The 27,017-nt window shown below is 31.2% G+C and overlaps 1 protein-coding gene across 1 annotated transcript; it reads left to right on the top strand.

Annotated features, from left to right (window-relative positions):
* On the top strand, positions 1-21,502 carry LOC148623574 (GDP-D-glucose phosphorylase 1-like). Its single transcript, XM_088565478.1, has 11 exons — positions 1-147; positions 6,081-6,161; positions 6,622-6,738; positions 8,652-8,837; positions 10,337-10,423; positions 13,593-13,651; positions 14,197-14,299; positions 16,008-16,108; positions 19,608-19,744; positions 20,218-20,283; positions 21,279-21,502. The coding sequence occupies exons 1-11, from the start codon at positions 139-141 to the stop codon at positions 21,398-21,400; spliced, it is 1,068 nt and encodes a 355-aa protein (XP_088421604.1). The 5' UTR covers positions 1-138; the 3' UTR covers positions 21,401-21,502.
* The last annotated feature ends 5,515 nt before the right edge of the window (positions 21,503-27,017 follow it).

The raw sequence follows: 27,017 nt of genomic DNA, 5'->3' as shown, positions 1-27,017 counted from the left end.
AACCACAACAAATTATATTACCTCCCTTGATCAATTTGCAACGTGTTGGCCTTACCCTACATGAAACCTGAGCAGGAAATCAACGTACTGTCATCGTGATTTAGAAAAAAAGATATATAAACAAAATTCTTTAAGAAAATGTTTAAGGTACAGTATCATACTTATCATGGTGGGTAAGAACTAAGATCGTTCATGTGTTGAGGGTACACCGTACAGCATAATAAATCAGGCGACTGATCTAATACATGGGAATTAAAATTTAACGCTGCCAATTGTAAGGTGATACTGTAAGACACGATACTCTCCGGATGAAATCTTAGCCGGTGGAAATTATTTCACATTAATTATTTTCTGGCGGATATTATTTCACTATGAAAATTTTTCCACACCCATTGAATGTTTCCACTACTTGAACAATGATATTTACTATAGTTAATTATCAATATAGAATTGATATAGCGGACGCCAGAGCCTATAGATTTGTAAAGCCCGTTAGCATCTGCATGTATCTCTGACTCCACCACAGTTATATAGTTCCCCTGACATATTCTGTTAAGGTTCAAATGCAAACACTTGGGTCTTCTTTGCCATTACTTCTGAAATATCAAGGTTAATTCCATGCTATTTTTGCCAATAAACAACTCTATTCTATCAATTCTATGCCATGACAGTCTTTCCAAAGGTTTGTTGGACCCTCAGATATTACTGGTAAAAAATCTGGAATGCCTGACTTGAAGTCTTGAAAATTTCTGATATTAGTCATTCTCGATTCAGGTAAAAATGGACTGTAAAATTTGGTTCGGTCCTGAAAATAGTATGTCATCACCGAACCAAATGTCCTGCAAAAAAAATGAACCTTTGGAAAGACTGCCATGATGTACCTGAATACTTTCGATATTCATAATGTCTACAAATATTAGACCAGGGACTACGATTATATATAATACTAATAGTAATATAAAGTCCCTGGTTAGACGCGTAATAAACCATTTGATGTTAAGTTGGGAGGGAAACCCCTATAAGATTTTAAATCATCATTAATCCCAGAAAGAAAAATAAAAAGAGTGGTACCGGTCCTGAATTCAAATCAAAAGAGCCGTCTTCACATTTCATGTGGGCAGATTGAAATATTTACAAAATGGGGCTATGATTCTGATAGAGAAAGGGGTTCCAGGCTATTATTTGTTCATTTTTGGCCAAGTTCTACACAAACAAATAAACAAAAGGGTGACCCAATCCTCAAAACCATCCTGATGTATTTGTCACTATTTCGTGCATTTCAGAACATCAGCATTTATATAAATGTAGTCTGTCTTTCTATTACTAGACCGTTATGCCAAATGGATACATTCTATTATTTACATGTATGGCACATAATGCATACTTACCCCATTTAATTTCCTACTGAAAGGGGAAGAAATGACGGTTCAAACAAACTAAAAACTGACCTATAGGTTGAAAACAAATTGTGGACTGATTTTAGAAAAATATCACTTTGCTGAGATAGTGGCATAGTAACTTAAAATAATTACATTTTTTATTGAAGTTTAGATATTTTCCACGAGAGACCCTGTTTTGTTGACATTTTGAACCGTAATAGAGAGTAGGCGGAGCTTGTTACTTTTGTAACAGAAAGGAGCAGAAACAGTTTTTAAAACCGGAATCTAATAGAATATTTACAAAATTCGCTGAAAAATTATGTGTCTGCTACCTTTCCATTCCAAAAGTAACAAGCTCCACATACTCTCTATTACGGTTCAAAATGTCAACAAAACAGGGTCTCTTATGGAAAATGATTGAAACTTCAATAAAAATTGTAATTTTTGTATTAGCAAATTTGGTATCAGCATACAGGAAAATGATTCCGGCATTAAACCAGGTAGGTGTGACATGCACAATTTCAACTTGAAAGTCGTTACAAGCGGTTGAAGGGCAGAACTCAGTTGTACCACTGAATCGCCAACTTTTTGTATAGCACATCATTCTGACCCTAACCTGGCATATCAATATCCAAATAAAAAAGAGGAGGGTTGCAGGGTCAGAGGAAATTCGGACTAATGTCAGATGTAATTGTTATTTGTAACAGTGGCAGATCCAGAGAATCACCTTACATGGTCACAGAAAATATTTATTAAACACTTTTTATGCATGCATATTCGCACATAAAAATGCATTATTTTAATAAATTTTCAAATTCATAGGGGGGATACCACAGCCCCCCCTCCTTAGATCTGCCTATTTGTAATAATCTGTAAAAGGTGTCGATGCGACAGTTTGTTGCAATTGAGTAATAACTTATCATCTCAGATGCCACATAATTTATATGTGATATTTTAAAGATAAATTAATGTTGTCATTCGATCCCTACCACAAAGGTGAATTTAAATCAAAGAGTTTGATATCAACAATTTATAACAACAGGCTTGTGTTTTAGGTATGTTTGAAGTAGATTCCGGTTCTTTCCTTTTATTTCAAGTCATCCCTAAATGATATCCAGAAAATATTTCCCATAGAGTGAACAGAATTCACAATTGTACATAGGATATTTTATCATACTATTAAATGATATCCTGAATATAATTCACATATGAAGAGTGAACAGAATTCATACTCCAGATGTTTTGTTCGTTTGTTTATTGGGGTTTAACGTCTGAGCAGCAATATTTCAGCTATATTCAGACGATGAACATGAAAGTGATGATAAAATGAACATGAAATGATGATGAAATGAAAAAGGGATGGGACACAAGGACAATGGGGTCGACAAATTTTGATTGCCACTGAAAATAGGGAGAGGTGGGTAGGGTTGGGCAATTAAGCCTCCTGTGGCGGAGCCCTATGGTTCCTACTCCGGGAGAATACCACAGTAAGGTTCTTTAACGTGCGAGGAACGTGGCATCTGCCCAACAAGGTGCACCACTATGGTTTGCGGTCAGGTTTTCCATATTATAGCCTGACAACCCCAGCATGTAACACGCCAGGGGTGCCCCATTCCACCACCTGGGGCACACATCCCAGTTGCTCTGTGGGCAGAGCGCCCTAGCCCCTGGCTAGGGTTCTGAGCACTATTTAGTCGCCTTTTACGACAAGCTTAGCGCTGCTGCAGGCCTATTCTTTTAACACCCGGACCTGCACGGGGATACTCCAGATGTAAAAATTAAGAATATTTATCAATTAAATAATATTCTGATGAAAAATTTTGTGTAAAACATCCCATGAAATATCATCCAGGATATGTATTAAAATTTTATATCTAAAAGCATCCTGGATAACATGTTATATCAAAAACTATCCAAAATGTTGACACCTGTAACACTGTGAACTCTTCTTGTTTAACAAAAAAGTAAGCCTCACTTTTTTTATAGTACCTCTAAAGAAAACCCTTTCAGATACTTGTGTGTTTAATCATCATAAGATTGAGTATGGAAACAATTTAATATGTCATGGAAAACATTTAACTATTATTAAATATCCCCGTATTAAATTTGATGTATTTTACCAGTGGAAATTATATCACACAGGATACTTTTGGATGTGACATTACTCTTAATCTCAGTAGGGATGGGCTTCACTTCCATTCCCACAAATTTAGGAAAATAACTGATACTATATGTGCCATAATGTGGTTTGTATATAAAGCTTCAGATGTATTTGTGCTGATCTTCAGATACATTTTTTACTTGTGCATTTACTTGGCATAAGTTTTTTATAATCATGTAAAGTAATGTCATAAATGTAATATATTTTTGTTTGCTCACACAGAAAGAAATAGGCATTACGTACATGTACAAGTACAGGAGGATCATGTTCTGATGGTTAATCTATATTTTAGAGCTTTGTACAGCATATGATAATGTACATGTATCAAGCTCTGATAAGTACTGTAAGTGAGCACAGCATTTCTTTCTTAACACCATATGCATATAGTGGGTTACCCAACTCCGGTGGCCAAAATATTAAGCCTCCGATAAAAATTCAAAATAATTGACATGTTATGTTTCTATACACGTAGCCTTTATGTTCTTCGATTAAATTTCGAAAAAAATACTATGATTGTTAATGGTACTCAACTTAAGGAATGGATAATTGACAAGGGTTATTGGCTGCCGTTTTTGTTTTTGTTTAACCTTATTTTGGTGCAAAGGTGAAATTCTCAGGCATGTGTACATTTGATTATCATGGGTTCTGTTTATTTTATTGCCGGTTGAAGATCAATGTTTAAATTTGAATCTGATTTTGAATGCATACTAGGATTTTAAGGGTGTACAGTAAATTGCAATGCCGAACTTATAAAAGGAATATTATACCATATATGGAATGTTGAGCTGATTTGAATATTTTAGTAAACACCCCTTGACCCGACATAGATGACAAATGATCCACATGTACAGGTCCTTGTTCTCTGTTACAAAAAAATCAGAATTTGTGATTGCACCGGAAATAGATTAAACCACTGTATATATATATAATATTGTATAATATATTTATACATGTTGTAGTTGTTGGCAAATGCTGAATCACTTACACTTGCATCTATTAAAATTCTGGCATTTTTTTATATTGTTTGTCTTCAGAACTGCATAAAAAGGACAACATTACTGTAATTGAGATTTGCCATTCTCTTAAATTAAAAACTTTTTAGGTATTTTTAGTTCTTGTTTGTTTTTTTTTTTTTTTTTTTTTAGTTTTTGATCCTTAAGGATCAAAATACCTTATGTCACCGATCCATCACTGGAACTTCCCTTCTATTTCTGAACACTACACAAAAATATAGTCCAAATGTAATTTCTTTTATATCATTCAATACCTTTTTTATAACAAGTAAATATGTTTCTCGCAATTTATCTGCTCAATGATATTCTATTATTTATGCAAATTAAATAAGATCTAGTCTTCATATCAACTCAAGATTTGAAGGACCCCTTTATGGCCTTGAAAGATATTTAGTAATAAATTTACTTTTGGGAAATTTATTTCTTTCAGTAATGTGTCTAGAAGGATAAAATGTATTAAATACTTTCATTTTAACACACTTATAAGTCAAATTATCCATCCTATCATTAATATTTTACCATTTATAAACAGGAAGTGAAGAGCAGTGATTTTAACCAAGTAAAACTGGTGGGAAAATTCAAATTGATTAATGTGTCTAGATTTTGAAAATCTTATGTTATGGAAATTATTTTCCTAAGCTGATATTGGTTCTATTTAAGTACAGTATAATTGTTATGTAGGATAAATACTCTGTTAATATAGCTTTTGTATGTAAATGCACATTAACTTTTTGATAGATTTAAAATTGGGGAAAAAGGTGAAATGGAAAAACAATTGTAAATGAATGTGAAGTTAGATCAGTAGTATAGATTGACTTTCAGTTTATACATATTAAAAAAGGACAGATCTTAATAGTATTTTAAATGCAATGTTTGATTTTATTTAACATCATATAATCTTTGAAATTATGGTTAATGCTACAATTTTCACAAGACTCAAAAACCACCAGTGCTATCAGCACTTCAATTTAAAATTTTTTTAGTCTTATGGTGATTTTACTTTCTCTCCATGATATACATCAAAAGCAGAAATTTTTGTAAGGATTAATGTTAATTTCATGGATAAGAATTATTAACATGATAAAAAAAAATCACTGAAAATATAATCTACATGGAAATAAGAATAATATTTCTAATTGTCAAACAACAAAAATTAGGCTCCACAAATTCAATTTTTGGTCATTAATGACAAAATTTTAATCCCAACAGTTAATGTTCCTATAGTACATGTATCATTTTTCTCTTTATTCCCTGCTAACTTGCATGTTGTCATAGAGCTGTCCACTCTTGCAGTTTTCAGTTGGAACATCCTCTGACCCTCAGTCATCCTTTTTTTGTATGGATACTCTATATTGGGTTGAGGTCAATACAATTTAGCCATATAAAAAGTTGGAATACCCTGTGGTACTGCACCTGTTCACTGGGTTATTTTGTTCATGTTCATAAATTGTTTTATCACCATATGGAATTATTTATTATCTACAATGTTTCATAAGTCTGTGAATATCAGTACAACATTTTTTCCAGAGGGATGATAACTGCTTTGAGTATACAGAATCAGATTTAAATGGAAAGACCATTTTGAACAACAGATACGAATTAAGCGAGGTGAGCTTGGGCATATTATTAGTTTTTACTACATGCTTAAATTAATCTGTGAGCATTCAAAGTGATGAAAAATGAAATGTTGTGTATTTCAACTCCCTGTAACTACTCGGAAAAATGTTTCATCACCAGATATATGTTCTTGCCTTTCTCACGTCTAAAAATTGTTTCAATAATTTCTTTAGTGTAAAAATGTGGTTTTAGTAGAATGAAATACTAATAAATAAATAGGAATCAAATTTTATTCAGGTGAGAAAAAATCCTACCGTACAAGGGCCATTATGGTGGAAACTGAAAAGGGAAACAGATATATGTAACTTAATAAGGCCAGCTTCTTTTACTAACCAACATATATACTGCTCATACAGAACTTCCTGCATTAGCAATGTCTAATCTACAAGTTTTGTGAATATGTTTGCTTTTTTATGATAATCTATTTCATACTTTAGGCTTATTATTTCAGTTTGATGTGCAACTAAGAAAAAGTTGGGATGAAAAAATGAAGAATGGTCATTTTAGATATCACCTTGATAAAGTTGAAACAAAGATAATTCCTGGTTCACATAGATATGTAGCACAGGTATGGTTTATCATTCTTATCTAAACACCAAACAATTAAAACAAGGTAAAACTAACATTAAGATAAGAACAGATAAGATAATCATTGAAATCAGAGATAAATCACATGCTTAAGTATTTCATTACTTTCCAATTACTGTGAAAGTACATGTATTTTAAATCGTGGAGTCTTGAATTCATGGTTTTGAGGCTCTCAGTGTACACATCAGTGGAAATCTCATTCCCATTGGGAACCAAATTTTGTGGTTGGGTTCACCCACGAAAACCATGAAAATTGGTACCCCATGAACAATAGTACTTTCACAAGACTTTTTTTTGCCTTCCTCCAAAATTATAGTGCCTAAAATAAATTACTGATATCACAGTGCTAAGAAATCAGCACTGCAAAGTACTGCTTTATAATGTCCTAGGGAGAACACTGTATATATACACTATTGTCACAACTCAGTCAATTTTGAATTACATTGTACTTCTGACATGCTTACCCCTTTCATTGTAATTAACAAATTATATGAATCTTCTTTGTTAAAAAATGTAATGAAAAATAGAATGAAAGTGGTAAGGTCTTAATGAATATTTTGTACTTACAGCACAAATTAGTCTTAAAAACAAAAAACAAGATTTTTGAAATTCATTCTGAAGAAAGCACAGGAATATATACATATGTACCAACAAAAAATAAAAAATAAGACGAGTTAATTGTTCTCTTTTCAAGGGGCTTATGAATAATGTACATGTGTAATTTAAAACAATGTATGGTTTTTGGAATGAGTGTAAATGTTTGGGTATATATAGGAATCATCCTGTATTATCTGTCTGTCCATTCATTCTTGGATGGGGTTCACAGTAATTGGTCAAGGAGAACCACTTTTTGTGGAGGGAGATTGAGTTCAAACCATTGCCTGGATTGCACCTCCATTTTTTTACCTACCCCATGTAATTAGTTATAATGGGTATAATGTGGTTGACCAATCTGTTCATGTGTACTTCTGTGTCCATGTATCTGTTGCATGCTTATTGCCTCCAATTTTTGACTGATTTTCTTCATTCTTTGATAAATGGTCAGTAGTGATTAAAGCTTAGATGAGATTGATTTTAACTGAAATATATCAAGGGGGGGCTACTTCTTTGGGAGATTTAGTTAAAAATAGATGATTTAGGCTTGTAATCTGGATATCACCTCTATTTTTTATGGACAGAATTCAAACTTTGGTGAATGGTTGGTAACAATAAAAACTTAAATGTGATTGATTTTAACAGAAATAGGTCAAAGAAGACCACTTGGTTTAGTAAAGGGACTAGATCTTTCTAATGAGTGTAAATGTTGGCGCATGGCGTAATGTGAGGTTTCACTAACCACTTCTAATGTTTCCATTACTTTACATGTTGGGTAATTTTCAAAGTTTCACTGTGTATGCCCAGGAAAAATGTCTAAAATTTTAAAAGTTGCACGCTGTTGTGAAGCTTGGAAATAAGGCTTTCTAAATCATTAAATAAATGATACGAAGATTGTAGAATTATTTTTTTTTTTAAATTTAGTTGAATGTATAATACTGAAAATCCCCATTTTGACCTTTTCTACCAACTGACAGCATGGATTCAAATTACTCACACATGTAAACAATATTCATACACTTCTGTATCAAATTACAAAAATGATTTTTAAGCATCATTACAGTCCCTCAGAGACTAACAAGTTTTCTGAGGCAGTCTTAACATATATTTCTATATGTAAATTGCATGCTTCAATACAGAATGTGGGGTCACCCCTTTTCCCAGTTCTTTGCATATTTAACCGGCATGAGGGGATCTATAGCTGCATGTAGCTATATTGTATAATAAGTTATTTAAACACTACTCTTATTATTTAACTGTAAGTATTTTTATTACAAAATCTCACATTTTCAATAAAAGTTGAATGTAAAAAGAGCTACAGAGAGGAGGCCACCACAAAATATCACCATAGTCAACCAACTGTTCGATGAGAAATTGTTTAACTTTACCAAAATAAAGAAAGAAGAGATTATTTTTAATCTGAAAAAAGTAGGAGATAAGCCAGGGACATGTAATGGGCATGGAGAAGAGACAGATGATGTTTCAGTAAGTAGTATCTTGTAAATTGACCTATTATCTGGTAAATTTCTCTAATTTAAAAAAAAATTGGGACAGAATTAATCATGAATGTAATTTGTTATTGTTAATGTTTTATTATAAAATTTTAGTGTAAAATGTTTATACTTCTCAACTCACTTTGAGGGGATTAGATATTTTGGTATGTCATCAGTATTTTTAATCATTGTTACTCATTGATAGTTTGTCAAAAATTTGATGCCAATGATAGGATTGAAATAGGCTGAAAGTAAATAAAGGGTTTCCCATGGCAGGTTAAATTTATTCTCATTGAAAGTTGTATGTGAAACGTTTTTTCCCTTTTTCCAGTTTTTATCTTTTAACTATCGTGAATAATTTGTAACAGAAATCTAGAAAAAGAATTTCTGGAAAAACAAACATTTCTGCAATTTTTAATATGAATTTGAGTCAGGAGATGTTATCCTTGATATGTAAATTAGTGATGTTTCAGACTTGAGCCAGTTGTGCTTTGATGTTTCAGACTTGAGCCAGTTGTGCTTTGATGTTTCAGACTTGAGCCAGCTGTGCTTTGATGTTTCTTTTTCCAACAAATCAAATTTGTTTTTGATTCATTTTAGCAAACTTACTTTCTATACAATAGGGCATAATTGAAATGTTAGCCATTTCTATATATAGTAGTGAGTCTGCCATGGTTAATATCACGGTCATATTAATAGGCTAGAACTTCTATCATTAATATCCAAAAATCAAGAAGTTTTAAAAGATATAAATGTACAGTTATAATATATTATTGCTTAAAATTTAATGAAATCTATTTAAAAAAGGGTAAAGCAAAAAACAACTTTTTTTACAACAAAAATTTCTATAAATATTATCATTGATGTTACGTCATGGATTATTTTATTTGGTCTTTGGCCAGTGGTAACATGTACATTAGGCATTTCCATGTGATTTATATACTTTTTGATAGATACCTAACCATACAAAGATGGCCTTACTGCTTACTTATCTTACAACTGTGATAAATGGCCTCCAAAATTATATTGTATAATTTCCTGCTATACCACAAATAACATTCACCAAATGTGCATTTTAATATGATGTATTATGTAGTTATTTGCATTTGAACATCTACAAAAGTGTATACATTTACCTTTATTTAAAAAATCTAAAGTAATTAGTAGTTGTAAGAGGTTATTCTGTCAAATCATATACATATACACACAATGACAAAGAAGTAATACATGTTCATTTAGTTGTAGTAAACAAATACATGTATCAGATTTTAGACCTTAGTTATGGTGAACATGTACAATAACAGTATATGCAACAGATTTTATTCCTTGTCCTTTATTTTAAAAATTATTGAATAATAATATAGACAGTGAAATTCTAGAGACAATGGACAGTCGAAGTATTTGTTGTTCTCTATTGTTCATCTATTTGTATTAATGAATTTGAATATGGCAAGTATTTTTCTTTATTTTCCTGTTTTATTTTTAATTTAGAGAAAGAATGTGGTTATAGTAAATGTGAGCCCATTGGAGTATGGTCATATCCTGATAGTTCCTGATATAAATGCTTACAAACCACAGGTATACTACATATAAGGGTTTCAAAAATTAATGTAAATAAATACTAATATTTTATCTCAATTTAATACTCCAACAAACAAACCTTTGTTAATTTTTTAAAGCTTTATAACATTACACAATGAAGTCAATTTCAAAATGTGCTTGCCAGACAACCTATTACTTATTAATATAAGGGTTAATTTATGAATCTAAGTAAAGTTGTGTAAAATATGATAATTATTTTGTTTCAAACATCCAGGATTGAACTATAAATTTTGTTAGCAAACTCACAAAAAGAGTATGGGTGTTCAAATGGACTGGCTGGATCTCCCTTGCAGAGACCTGAAGTTTAGTCTCTTTATTCATAAGCATCTAAATATGATACCTTACCTGCATATAGACTTTAATAAAGGTTTATTTGGTAATTTTATTGAGGAAATGCTCTTACAGCATAAACATTCCTTATGTTGGAATAGTTCTTTTTGCAGAATTTTGGAAATAGATATTTTTTCCATGCACATCTACAAATGTCAGATGTCTAACTTTAAAATTTTCTTCTAAAGAAGTTTCATTGAAATCATTTGATTGATTTAGGAGGAGTTGTGCTTCCAAAGTTTTAACATGTAAAACCTTAAAGTTGTCTTATATTTCTTCATGCTCAAATCTATATATGATTTCTAATTTTGCTATTGAACGAATAAATGATCTTTATTTGCGTAAGGCATGTACATACTATTGCAACAAAATAGACATACATGAAATGGCAAAAAAACACTCAGAGACCAATATTACCAAATTGACCTATTTACACTAACATGACATTAAATGAGTTCTAGTATTTCAAGCAGCTGGTAGTTACAAAGTTTAACTGTAAGAGACCTGAATCAATCAGTAAAAATTACGGCCATGATTATATACACAGAAATCTTAAAACAAGTACAAGGTGGTATTTATCTTCTATAGCTCTGATAAAATAACATAAACACAAACCACTATCTCTTTTAATACATTGTAAAAACAACCAACTTCCACATTGAACATTTATGTACCACTACATGATTTCGTTAATAAACAAACATTACAGTGAAAAATTTAAACAGTTTTCAAGTCAAAATGAAGATTTTAATTACAATTTACAAGTATACTATCAGTTCAATTTCACCAAGTCCATCAAGGAGAAGTTGAATTTCTTTAATTTTGACATGTTGGATCGGCTCCCTTTCTTGATATTTACGAGCCACATCTACATATAACTCCTGACCTAACAGACAAGGAGATTTCTATATACCCCCAATCTTTGAATACTGATTCTTAACCAATGACATTTTAGTATTCATTTATGAAAACATTTTTAGATATATCATGTGCATTGAAAACATTGTGATAACATAAAACTGAAGCCTTTTACACTGTACCATTATGATCAAGTTTACATGTGAGCAATAGCAGTAATTAAAAAACTATGACTGTGGCATTAATAAAACTACATGATGGTATTTCTGCATAAAGCAAGACAGTTTCCCCTGGGTGTTGCAATGGGGGGTAATTCAATTTGAAGGGTTTTTTATGGTGATCTTGAAAGCGTATCTTATCTTAGACTGTAATATGGATTTTAAGAGATGCTCATGAAGAAAGATAGGTATAGTTCCTTGTGTTTTAAGTGTTCAAAAACTTTGATATATATAATATCATGTTTAATAAGCCTGTAAATAATGTTTTGCCATGTAATTTCAAAATGGGTTGCTAGGGCAGAGGATAATAACTCTCAGGCGCCAATTTGAAAAACAATATATTGTTCACTTACTGGAAAGAATAATGAGCTCTTATCAGAAGCTGATGTTAATATTTAAGAAAAGGAAGGTGCTCTATTTTCAGGCTAAAAAAATCTTTCCATTAATGCTGATTACACTTTGGTTGTAAGAGGTAATTATTCGAATTACAAACCTGCTTTTAGAATTTTGTGACTATAATTCTTCATAGTGTTTAGTAACCTTTATGGTCACAAGGCTTTCAAATTAAGGAAATTATTAAAGAGAATGGTTGTTAAAGGGTCTTATTGGCCTAATTTATCATCAAGTGTTAAAAGTATTAACTGTGAATTTGGAGACTTGAATCCTTAACAACTGAGAAAACATAAGGACTTCTGAAATTCTTTCATCAGAAGAACAGTAAAAATGCCTTAATTTTATCATATTTCATATATTCTATTGATTTAAATTTTTGTACTTTCTGGTCACTTGCCAGCCATATTTTTGACACACCTTAGAAACAACTTCATATTTATTGAATCATTCATTATTTCACAGTTTATCATATGTGAAAATATAAAGTTGTTTCTTGGGTGTGGACATGCCTTTCTGAAACAAAAAAAAAACAATAAATTTTACAATTTTCCGCAATTTATGTTTAATTATTTTTAATTGTGGCACCATTGTGAGGTTATTACAATGAACTAAAGCCGCAAAAAATAATTTTCCAAATATTCATAAATTTTACTATGTTTTTTAACAATTATTATGTTGTTAAATGAAAGTTGATACATTTAAGCCGTATTCATTGTCCAATGCCCCTAAAAATGTGTAAAATATATAACATGTACCATATCCTGCTATTTTGATTTGACAAATTTTATGAAGTTGTAGGAACTTTTTATGCATAATGCATGCAGTAAAACCTTGTAACAGCATCTGCTCTAATGTGTTTGATCATTTTATTATTTTAAAGGGTGTAAACCCTGATCATTTAATTATTTTGTAGGGTATAAACCCTGATCATTTTATTATTTCAAAGGGTGTAAACCCATAAAAATTGGATAAGAGCAACACAACTTTTCTGTCTCAATTCAAGTAGACTTTTTTGGACTATTAGCAATTGAATATAAAAATAATCCTTATGATGTATTATCTGTATATTGTTTACTTTATGAATATTATTTTTGATGAATTACCATGTTATCTTTCAAGTTTACTATATGGACAATATTATAATCAGTAATGTAACCGTTCAGACACTTTCTCTTTTTTGTGTAAGTTTTTATCTCCCTGTATAGTCCATGTTTTATTTTTGTACAAGAAAAGTACATAAGTCTGTGAGACCATAAAACAATTATTTTCTGACATCAAATGAATATTGCACCTCTTACAAAAATTTAAGCTAGATACCTAATAATTTAATGTATTTTGACTTTTAGTTAATGACAGAGTATGCATTCAAGCTGTCTTTAGAATGTCTTCTGTTGAGTAAACACAAGTGAGTATTAGTTTAAGTCTGAAGGGAAATTTGGATCCATTATCTGCCACATTTTGCTGAAGCATTGGCATACTATAGAAGTTGCGAGGTATCATTCATTCTTATACCAGTCCATTTATATTAGTTTTCAGGTAGTTAATACAAAAATTAATTTTATTATACTTAATTGGTTTCCACAAAACAATTTCCTTTTGGTTGAATGACTGATGAAATTGAATTGGCAAGTAAGAACCTTATTATGGTAACATGGTAGGGTGGCATGTCTATTCTAGGGTCAAAGTTACTGTAGTTGTCAATAGATTTTGTAAGGTGCCATGGGAAATGCTCTTGTTGAAACAGTTTTATAAGATTTATTTCATTGTAATTTGAACAGAGGTTTTAATTTTGTTTGATGGTTTGATGTGCAGATTATAAATGAGATTTCAATGATCAAATATATGTATTTTATACTGGTTTTAATATGAGCTATAGTGATGAAAAGCATACTGGTTTATCTATAGAAATCGTTTCCTTATGTAATGTGAATTTTTCTTTTAATTTGACAGAGGCTTCAGGGTTGGATTTAACAGTTTGTGTGCCTTTGCGTCTGTCAACCATCAACATGTTCATGCCTATTATTTGGAGGAAGAAATATTCACTGAAAAATGTGTAAGTTAAATTGTGGTATTGAGCCTTTGATTGTAATGATGATATGGTAGAGAATTAAAATATGTTTTTGATAAAAAAAGGAAATATTTATTTTTATCTTTATTACTTTTTTAATACTTATTATACTCCCACTTGCAAAGTGGGGAGGGAGGCATATAATTATAGGAGTATCTGTCCCTTCTTCTGTACTTAGGGGGGACCCATCTCTTATCTGTTTCTCGTCCAACACCACTGAATGGATTTGAATGAAACTTTTACAGAATCATTATTACACGAGTCCATTGTGCACCTTCTATTTTAGAATTTGATCCAAATCAATTTGGGGGTTTCACATAGCAACAAATGGACTTCGTCATCTGTTAATATGGGGACAAGGGGGACACATCTCTTAACTGGTACTCCTCACTGAATCTTTATTACTTGTTTCCATTGTGCACCTTTTATTTTAGATTTTGATCTAAATGACTTTGGGGGTTTCACATAGCAGAATAGACATTTTCATTTGTTAATATGGGGACAAGAATGGACTCATATCATCTACCTTGTACTCCTCCTTTACCACTGAATGGTATTAAATGAAACTTTCACAGATCCTTTATTACTTGTTTCCACTGTGTACCTCCTATTTTAGATTTTGATCAAATAAATTTGTGTTTTTTGCACAATTAAACATGGACTTTGTCATTTGTTAATATGCAGAGAAGATGGACCCATCTCTTATCTGGTACTCTTCCTATACCACTAAATTGAATTAAATGAAACTTTCACAGAATCTCTATTACATGTTCTCATTGTGCACCTCCTATTTTAGAGTTTGATTCAAATCAAAATGGAGGTTTTAAAAGGTGCAAATTATTAAATGGGAGAGTAGGGGATTAACAGTTTTTCTAGTTTAAAATTAAATTAAGGCCATGCCACATAGAGGTATCTGTGAGTCCATTGATTCATGCATGATAGATTACTATTCTTAACCTTATATCTCTATATCTATAGATACTATGAAATAAAGATTACTGTCCATTTTTAGGTTTGATGATTTCTACAAAAGTCTCCTAATAGAAGTAAATGCCCTTACAAGGCCAAATGATTATGTGGGTTTTTTTTTAATTTCTATCTTGAAAACTGTAAAAGATAGGAAAAACTTCTCTTTATATGAACAATCAATCAATCAATCCTTTATATTAATACCTACTAAAGTCTGCAGGAAGTATTGTTTTTGGGGTTTTTTTTTTGTTGCTGTTATCCAGTCCATGATTTCTACCTTGAAAACCCAGACAGACAGAAAGAAACAATCTACTGGTGAACTTATCCTTATTTAAAAATCAAGTGAAGTCTTATCGGGTTAAAATTGTTCGTTACTTTTCATACAAGGCAAAATTTTCTTTTTCTTATTTTGTTTTGCTTCTTTCTTTAAAACCTGTATTTTCCTCCTTTTAACTGAATAAAGAAACATCAGTCCATGAGACTTCTTTATTGTGAACCACTGTAAGTTATGTTCACTCCATTAATTTGAAGGTTAAGGTCTCATCTTTAGGGTATTACATTTGATCTCTACAGAAAGTTGTGTCTACCAGTACTTGATGCTTACTTAGACTGTATGCTAATGATGTCTTTAGATACATTAGTATGGTTGCTTTTTTGCAACATCAAGTCCTTATGTAAATGACAATCAATACCTTCTTAGTACAACTATTAATCAATATTACAGACTGTCAAACATCTAAAAGGACCTGTGTATGAACTAGATGCTATTCCATGTAAAGGTTTTGTGTTCCAATTGCATGACTCTAACATTGATGAACTGACAAGGTGAGTTATATACTTTTACCCTGATCTCTTTTTTTTTTAAAGTGGGGGTATGTTCTTTTCATCCTTCACCCTAGTACCTGATAATCTTAAGGTAGATCATACGTATCACACAAAACATGCTTTTCTGTCATCTTGCAAATTTATACAGACATATATATATTTCTATTCTAATATGACATCTTCATATCGTCAAACAGTATATGTCGGTACAACCCCACATTTAGCACCTGCACACTGTCTCTTTTCTTTTGCTGTTACTTTGAAACAAAACACTAATTTAAAAACGTGTACATGATGATTGAACGGCTGAGAGGTTATCTAATTGAAATCAATTAAATAAATAGACACATTTAACACATACGATGACATAAGTATACAAAATTAATCCAACTTCTATACATGGGAGGTTAAACAGTACAGCTGTTATTTTGGCTGCGCCTACGCCTACGGAAATTTTTGTCTAAAAAATTACCGTATTTGTCATATTAGAAATGAAATAATTCCTTCCGGGGGTAGATTTGTACTCATTTTAACATGGATTTGGCATTTATATTCTCATTTAACACCTTGCTGTCACTCGGTTTAAATAATCGAATATAAATCCCGTACCCCTGTTAAAATGAGTACAAATCTACCCCCTCCATGAATTATTTATTAATTAACCAATAGTGTTTGAAATGATGTAAAAATAAATTATATATTTAAATTATTTCAAATATTTTTTTTACACAGAAATAAGAATAGTAAAATTATAAACATTATCTTTAAACGGCCTCTTTTAATGAGAGATAATAAGCAGGAAAATTCTTTCTAAGGGGAGATGTTGGCAGGAAAATGTTCTATAGAGATGAATAGGGAATTATAGTTTTTTTAATATTGAAAGAAAAAGAGTTCAGTGACTCCCAATTTTTGTTTTGAAATTTGAAAGAATGTCATTAAATTGTTCTGTATATAAAGTTAAAAGAAATTATATTAGTCTGCTTTTGTAGAAGTTTGTGAAATATTGAAATTTCCCTACAGAATCCATATAAAATGTAGTTAAATCATGACTTTAATAAGGCTCAATTATCTCAAAATTGTGTTTGGCCACCTATGTTATTTACATCAAGATGCTAAAATATATTTTTTTTTTTTTTTTTTTTTTAACAACAAATAATATTCTTTATTATCAATAAAGCTTGTTACAGTTTACGTCAGAAGTCCAAGCACCTTCTGACGCTCCCTGTTCATGATCACTAGTTACCCAGGGTAGTAAAAAGTGTCAAAATAAAATATTTCAAACATAAATTTACTAATACATAAATACATTCAACTTAACATACAATATCACTTCTAATAGTTGTTTGATACATAATTTTTGATGAATATTAATTTTGAATTACTATTAACTGAGTTAATTGTAGTCTTCAATTCTTTAACAAAGATATCAAAAGTATTAACATGTTTGGTTCTATGTTTAGATACATAGTACGCTTTATAAATAGAAAAACCTATTATAGTTAATAAGAGATTTAACCAAAAATATGTTTCATCAAATATTTTATATCCCAAAACAAGATGTTTTAAAGTAATCTCAAAATTCATGTTATATACACGAAGAATTTCTTGTATTTTTGTCCAAAAATTATCTAAGCACGAACAGGATATAAAGTAGTGAAGATAATCTTCGTCTTCATTACAGAAATTGCACTGAATATTTTGAGTTATTTTCCACTTACATAATAGTTTTCTGTTAGGAATTATGAATTGTAGAAGTTTCCATCGAAACATCTTCAATTTGTTTTCTTGTAAATAACCAAAAATAAAATTATAAATGTTTGGCATAAAAAACACGTCTTTTATATAAAAAATTCTTAACCATTTGCTTACTCCAATAGAGGATTCAAATTTTTTAACTATAAATGATTCATACAATATCTTGTTCGAAATATTTTTTACATTTATATCTATATTTTTCCAACAAATTTGAAATCTTTTAAAATGAACCACACTCTTTACAGAATTTTCTGATGATAAAGATTGTTTCCATTCGAAAGGTATGGCTTTTTTCAAAGTTTGAATTTCTGCTATCCAGTTAGATTTGTTAAAATATATTAATACAGGGTCAACTTTGAGAAAAAAAACTAGGAAAATTTATCTACTAGAAATATTAAATATGGTCTTCCTTAAGTCTATAAAATATGCTGTATTTAAACTTTTGTATGTTCTGTTTTTAACAGAGAACCCAGCTTGTTTGAAGCCACTGGTCACACATCTTCCTTATTTGGTTACATTTACCTCATACTTACTTGATCATTTTATCCCACTTGTTTATTTTGTTACTAATTCCTAGAGTATTCATCAAAAGGCATATTACTGACATGTAATTTATGGCATTATCCATAGTTCGCTTTGGCAATTTTAAAAGAAGTCACTCATTCTCAATGTAGTATTCTTTTAAGGCAACCTCTTTCTGGTCTTTTTTCTGCTCATTTTTGTGTTTAAAAGGAACTTTAAGGTTTAGGGCTCACTGTTTTGTTAGTCCATCATATTACAGACACAAGGAGCTTAAGGTTCCATCCATCATTTGGCCAGTCCATTATTCTCCATCATTGAACTGTCTGAAGAAGTTGCAATACAGAATGTACAATGGACGGAAGTCCTACACAATGCCAGGATCTCCAAAAAGGAGAGGAAGTCCTACACAATGCCAGGAACTCCAAAAAAGAGAGAAAGTCCTACACAATGCCAGGAACTCCAGAAAGACAACATACGAAAAACTATTGGGAAAATACAGAATGTATAAAGAAGAGGAGTCCTACACAATGCCAGAAACTCCAAAAAGGAGAGAATGTTGTAAACAATGTCAGGAACTCCAGAAAGGAGAGGAAGTCCTACACAATGCTAGGAACTCCAGAAAGACAACATATGAAAAACTATTGGGAAAACACGGAATGTACAAAGAAGAGGAGTCCTGCACAATGCCAGGATCTCTGAAAAGGAGAGAAAGTCCTACACAATACCAGGATCTCCTGAAGTCCTACACAATTCCAGGAACTCCAAAAAGGAGAGGAAGTCCTACACAATGCCATGATCTCCAAAAAAGAAGAGGAAGTTCTACACAATGCCAGGAACTCCAAAACGACAACGTATGAAAAACAATTGAGAAAACACAAGGGAACTAAAAAGTATGTGCTGAAAAACAAACAGCAATTTTTGGCAAAGTTAGGGTATATGGACATTTAAGAATTTTACCGCAAGTTGAGGATGAGGTCTTGCTGTGTACAATATTTTCAAAATATTCATCATGTCAAGTATATATAAAAAGGCATCCCAAAGAACAGAGCTCAAATTTGTATCTGATATATCAAGTATAAATAACTAGCATGATGGGAAAACATGATCTGCTATTTAACTTATGAATACTTATCTAATCAAAACATCAATTCTACCCTTTAAGTACTATGAAGTTGAAAGTTAAAATATATGATTGGAAACCATTGATATTAACTTTTTTCAGAAATGTAGTAAAAGCAACAGAGTATTTACAAAGTAATGAAATAGCTCATAATGTTTTCATAACGAGGGGAACCTGTTTCCATGACAATGCACAGGATACAGTGAGGGTTTATATATGGCCTAGGGTAAAATTCATTGGTATGTATATTTTGTTCTCTTTAAATTGTTTTTTTTCTACTTCTTGGATGGGTAGATATGCTGCGTGACCATGAGATGATGTGATATGAAAAATTTGCTGTTCTGATTAGTTGTTATGTGATTTTGAAACATTTTTTTTTATATAAAAACTGATTGGAGGAAAGCAATGTTTTGTATTAATTCTAAAGATAATACTCATGTATCATGAAATTTATCTATTTTGTAATGTTACAAACTTGCCAAACTATTAGTGTTCACTATTTAATACAAATAGCTCATTTTGTTTTCAATTGGTAAACTATTTCATAAAAAGTGAAGTACAAAATGTAGTCTTCTGTAATAGGAAGACCTCCATTTTTACAACTGCCATAATTAAGGCTGTTTTATTAAATAATTAAATTTTAGGTGCATTGCCTCTTAAGGCTAGATGAGACAAATTGTCAAACTTATATGGACTTGCTTCTCCATTGTAGGTGTGAAAGAAGAAGCTGCTTTCAATGTTGCAGTTGTAGAATTAGGAGGACACCTCCCTATCAAAAGTAAACTTAACTGTACTAATATTTATAGTAACCTTTATCTAATTTGATAATATATTTTTTCTAAATTTGGAAATTGAAACAACTGTGGTAGAATAATTTTTGTTTCTAGACTCATTAGTAAAACTGAAATTGTTTTGATTGGAAAATACATGGTACATGTGTAATGAACAGTGGATGTATATATTGTAAGATTATTGCATTTATATTGGTGAATATTGTCCCAAGGAGATATAATATTGCATTACCTTGTGAGTATTATATTTATTCCATGAATTTTATTTTGCATTATATTTATGTTTATTTCGTTATGCTACATTGTCTGTTTATTGATTTTTATTGCTCTTGTATGACCCTTATAAACTTGTCTTTGTCTTGTCTTGTCTTGGTCTTCGTCCTTGTCTTGTCCTGTCTTGTCTCTGTCTTTGTCTTTTTGTCTTCATCTTTGTTATGTCTTGCCAATGATAAAATTAACCAATATAAATGCAAAAACCCTCTTATTATATAGTAATGAACACTACAGACATCTTAATATGCTTGTTTAGATGCACTTCACTCTTTTACAAATTCATTTAGTATTCAACTAGTTGTAATGTCAACCAGTATTTCATATATTAACTAGTTCAATATACATCTCACTTCCAATTTTTATCCCACTCCATCATTAATTCTAAAATAAATGTGAGTTGACATTAATCTATTTTATATCCACCTGGTAGTTTCAACAATAAAATGTATTTTGGAATTATTAGCATTCACTGTTTCATGTTTACACATGACAACAATGCAACATGATTAATTTTAGAACATGTTATATCTTTTACAGAAATAATTATATAGGCTCCTTGCAGATACTGGTACATGGAAAATTGCATGTTCATTTTTTTCTTCAGGCTTTTCTATTGAAATTAACAGGCAAAAGTATATTATAACATAATAAATAAGAATTCTAATATATCTTTAGAAAATATGCTATGTAATGTCGTGATATCTTTTAGTTGAAGAGTTGTATGGAGGACTTACAGAACAGAAAATATTAGACACAGTTAAACAGGCTGCCTTCAGTGAAGAAGAATATCAATCTATCAAAAACAATGTTCTTCACCTGTACAACAGTTAATGATGGTTGATCTTAGCATGATTTACTGTGGGTTTAATCGTATTGTGTGGAATATTTTGAATTAATCTTTAATTGGTACACATAAAGTAATGAAGGTATGAATATGTGCATTCTGCTTGCTTTTGTGCAATGAACATCTTTGTTGGCTCATGTTATCCAAGGCCTACTAAATATAGTTACTAGATTCTCTTCTCTTCTTGAATGACTGAATGAGACTGATGAGATTTATTTCATTTTCTGCATGTGAATTTTTTTTTCATCTTATCCCAACTCAGAATCAATTTATCTTTGTGTAAGACTTAGGAAAGTTATGCAGAAAAAGCTAAGTACAATAATACAATTCATATAATACTACAGTAAGTATATACCAGACACACACACAAACTGAACAATCCTACTGTTGAAAAAGATTTAAAAACTTTTTTCTTTTGATTTTTCAAGGGGAGGAAAGGGATGCAGATTTAGCAATCAAATTTACATGGTCTTTTTTTACTCTGAATATTCCAGTTATTTCTCCTTACATCAAAATGCTGTATTTATTCATTTATAGTAATTTTAACTACATCTAATACTGTGTCAAAATTAAAGATAAATTGGTCAAGAACAGTGAATTATATGAACAATATAACACAAAAGTTTCTTATCATAAACAGCCAACAAGACTACAGTCATTCTGGGGGTTTTGTAGGTTTTACACATATTTTTCAGATTTTGTTCCTGAACACATTCAGATTTTGTTAATGAGATTATTCTTTTGTTTTTGGGTTGATATAGATAGGTTATAGATCAAGTTTTATGTATTGTTTTTTCTCAAATTATTATTGGCCAAAGTCTAGGCCTTAGAATAAATTTCATAAAAATAATACATACTGTGTATGCCTGCATGTGTTGAGCTGATATTTTGTATAGTAATTTTTTTTATAGGTTACGAATCAGCATGTTTTTTTTTTGTGATCAATTCATGGAAAACTTAGGTCCATTTTTGTTGTATACCATAAGGTCAATTTTTTTAAAAACAACTACAGCAATTTCCATTGGTGCAATATTCCAAGAATTTTATTATATCTGTCATTATTATTAAGATTTCCTTGACCTTACTAAACATGTTGAATTGAATTGATGTAGTATATTGGAATAGTGTGTCAATAATGCTGAGTACTGAAATAACCAAACTAGTTCAGAATTATGACCAATAAATTTTGTAAGAAAAGATATTTGTTTGTCGTATTGGAACAATAACTCTCCAAATGTCAGTTCAGAAATCAACATTTTGCTTGAAACTGAAGATGCTTGGAAATAAACAAGAATGTTAAACACAGTTGACTTTCTTGTAAATACGTTAATGTAACAAGCAAAGATTTCAGAAGATATTTGTTCATGATATTTTTTTATTGTTCTGTTTTTTATCAAATGTCAGCTGTTGATGACAAATAGAAAAAATTATATATTAAACTGGTAGTTAATTGCTTATGGTCAGTTTTTTTTTCTATTTTACAGAGAAGTTTCATTAGAGCCTCTTTTTTTTTTATACTGATTTATATTTGTATTTACTACTAAATATGTTTTTATATTGAAAGTATTGTTATTCTATTTATTTAAATTTTTTAAGTACTTAATTTATTTGGGAAATAAATTTTAAAAATTTTCTTGACCCATTCTCTTTAGTACAAAAAAAAATCACTTATAACATGCTATTGATTAGAAACAAGAAATCTGTGAGGGATGTCCCACTAGTGATACCCTTGCTTTCAAGCATAATATATGGAATATAAACAAAATCCTCCAAAATTGGATCCCACTATGTGGCACACCTACAGAAAACATGTATTAAAATTTCAAGCCACTGTGATGAGTAGTTGCTGAGAAATGTGTGACAAAAATTTCAACTTTCAAAAATACAAAGTAAAAAAATCCACAAAGTCTCGGTAAACAGGAAGTCTTGTTGAATTTTTCTGAAAATGGATCCCACCATATTGCAAAAAAAAAGATCAAATTGAGAATAATTATGTGCCCCCATTGCCTGATTCTTACACAGAATGGTAGTTATGTCTACACCTAACAGTATCCCTTCAGCTTTTTTACAAACCTCTGTTTTTAGTTCATTGTTTTACAGTTGGGATTCTTTTATATACAAGTCAGTCAAAACATGTAAATTTCCTGTGAACACAAGAGTGGTAGAATGCTCTAGAATGAGAGGGTATTAAAGCTTCTGACAAATCAATGGGTGCCAAAGTTGTAAAACTTTATAGGGTTGTTCATATTAACACCTTCCACAAATGATTCACTTCTTGAATGACTTTGGTTGATTCAGATGGTGTCTGCCACTGCTTGAGGTATTAAATCTGTAAGGGGAAGCACATTTTCCTCTATATCTATTCTAATGTTTAGCTAAGGTTAACAAAAAAGGTTTGAATGATGCATGAAAGAGTCTAAACCAACAATCCACTGATTGGTTTAGCAGCTTTTAGTTTTTATTTCGATTAAATATTTGACACAAGATAAGAATTTGATCAGAATCCAAGTGGTCATGTTTTTGTCCCTTATTCCTAAATGGTTCCTGTCAAAACTTTCTAAAATGTCCAAATCTTAACCCCAAAAATCAAAATCAGTCTGACCATTGTGGTATAGAATTTTGTGGAACAATATTATAGACGTTTCTATGCTTTTATGCAGTTATGTAGTTAAATTGTATGAAATGCTTGTTGTTGGCCTATTGGCCCTTCATTCTAAAACAATTTGGGCCATAACCCCCAAAATAAACAGCATGATATGACTGCAGTGGTAGAACCCTGTACAGTGAGGACACAATATTAGTTTTTGACACACTTGAGCATAGGGAGCTACAATTCATTATGGACCCAACAAATGGTTTGGACACTATATTGCACAAATTTTAAATCCAATTAAAATTTTCAAAAGCAGACCAAAAATAAACTAGAGGTGCAAGAGAGCCCGAATCACTTATCTGGTTAACCATTTAACTTGAGGAATGAGACAGGCTAAGTTTGTCAAAGGCAGTAAATGCTTTTAATAGCATTGTTATGACCTGAACCAGAATTTTGCTAAAGGCAACAGTTTTTGAATTGTTAAAAAAAAGAACTCTCTTCCAACCTATATGTACCGTTTTAGTACAGGCAGCTATATCTATTCACAGATTAAAATCACAAGTCATTTCGAGCACAATACACTAAAGAATCAAAATGCTTATTTTCATTAAATAATCTTAAATGTTCTTAGAGAAGAGGATTTTCAAAGTTGTACATGCGGGGAAAAAAATGCTTCAGGGGCTATAACTCCTACATCGGTTGACAAATTGTTTTGAACATTTCAGCATAAGTACATCCCATTATATTAAATAATATAAGCTGCTAGAATTTTGCTACAAGTAACTGTTCTAGAATTAATTGCAAAAATATGCTTTAAAACCTCTATGTTCTGTTTTTAATAACGGCGGACATGCTTTTCCAAAGATCAAAAATCCCAAAAGCCAATTTGTGTGGTATACCCTAAGGTACAAATATGCCAACTTTCATTGAATTCTGTAAAATGGTTTTTGAGAAGAAGACAAAATTGTACAGAACTGCCTTCTGACTCCTATGTTTTATTTTTAGTAACAGGGCCAATGTTTTTTCATGGATCAAAAATCCCAATTATTTTGTGTGGGATACTATAAGTAATAAATATGCCAACTTTCATTGAATTCTGTAAAATGGTTTTTGAGATAAGATTTTCAAATTTGTACATGGAAAAAATGCCAAATCGTTTTGAAAATTTTGGCATAGGTCCGTCTCTTGATGTTGAACAAAAGTTTTGTTTTGAAAACTAACCTCTGCCAGAATTTTGCTAAAGGCAAAGGTTTAGTAACAGTGGCCATATTTTTTCACAGATCATAAATCTCAAGGTCATTTTGTGCACAATACTCTCAGGAACAATCATGCCTAGTTTACATCCTGTCAGTCTAGTAGTTTCAGAGAAGAAGATTTTCGAAAATGTGTCCACAATGACAACGGACGCCCCTGCCTCATTTGTTAGTAGTGATTTTTTTTTTAGTAAATCAAATGTGTCCAAGACACTAATGATGCCCCTGCTCCCTAGATTTGCCAACTTCGGAACATGTTTATTTTTGTATGAAGACATGGTTTGAAGATTCAGAAATCCTTCCAAGACTTGTGATACTCATGGTCTGTTGGTTAAGCTCAATCCTTCCAAGATTTGCAATGACAAACTGTTCCAGTAACGTAACTAAAAAAATTTGGGGATCAGAAATTCCCAAATATATGCATATCTTCATATTGAATCCTGGCCACATAGTGTCATGAAATTCTGTTTGGTAGTGTCAGACTAATTGCGAAGAGAAAAAGAGGACCGATGGAAGGACTGACGGACACATAAAAAATGTTAATACCCCATAACAAATCCCTAACTGTTGCTTGGGGATATATTTCTGACAAAAATGACAAGTCTAACTATCCCCCAGTTCCGTAATATTTCATGAAAATCAAGATCCTATGACCTTGCACACCATCATTATGTGTAGAAACATTCTGCCAAAAATATTTTAGATGAGGAGATAGCCATACAAGCCATATAGCACTATTTCTGAGTAAAATGACAAAGTGTAACTATCACAAATTTCCATAACAATTCACGAAAATTGGCCTTGCACACATTCATCATGTGTAGAAATATCCTGTAAAATGTTTTAGATGATGATCAAAAACTATGAGGAGATAGCTTGACAAGCCATGATTATGTGTAATCTGGATGGACAGATGATGGAACAGATGGACGGACAGTGTAAATTAATATGCCCCCCAAACAGTTTGTCGTGGGGGCATAAAAAATATTTTAAAATAGCACCAAAATTTATGTCGATTTTTTTTTATGATATGACCATTTTGACCCATTATAACTTGAAAACATAAGAGATATCTGAAATCTGATTGAAAAACTTTCTATCTATTAAAGTTTTCAATATATTGGCTGAACACTGTAAAAAAAAAAATAATAATTCATTTTTTATCTTACCAGGGCAATAACTCTTACAAGGAGTCATCTGACAACTTTGATCCACGGAGGCTTTTGTAGGACCTATAATAAGAATAATTTCAGCAATTGAAAGAATTTGGCTAAACCTAATATTTTTGGTGATATAATAAGAAAAAAACTACTGTCTGACCCCTATGTTCTATTTTTAGTAATGGCAGCCATGTTTTTTGACGGCTTAAAAATCTCACATCAGTTCTAGATCCGAGTCAGAATTCCACTAAAACCTAATGGTTTTGGAGATATAAGTTAAATAACTATTGTCTGACCCCTATGTTATATTTTTAGTAATGGCAGCCATGTTTTTCAACAGATCAAAATTCCCCACCTCAGTTATGACCATTTTTTCAGTAGTTTCAGAGGAGAAGAGTTTTGTATAATTGTTAAGGACAATGACTGACGATGACGACGACAGACGCCAACTGATGCCAACCAATAAAAATTGGAAAAAAAACGTTCTACATGGATTTTTCTAAAACGGTGAGGGTTACAAATTCCAAATTGTATAGGAACCTTTCTTTAGTAGTTAATAAAATCATACAAAAATTTAGGAACAATTGGTCAACCACAA

The sequence above is a fragment of the Perna viridis genome, chromosome 2 (genome assembly GCF_037379345.1).
Source record: "Perna viridis isolate PV_CMFRI_1.1 ecotype Kerala chromosome 2, ASM3737934v1, whole genome shotgun sequence".
In the NCBI taxonomy this organism is placed as follows: domain Eukaryota; kingdom Metazoa; phylum Mollusca; class Bivalvia; order Mytilida; family Mytilidae; genus Perna; species Perna viridis.
The sequence above is the reverse complement of the archived record's forward strand: the minus strand, read 5'-3'. Positions and strand labels throughout refer to the sequence as shown.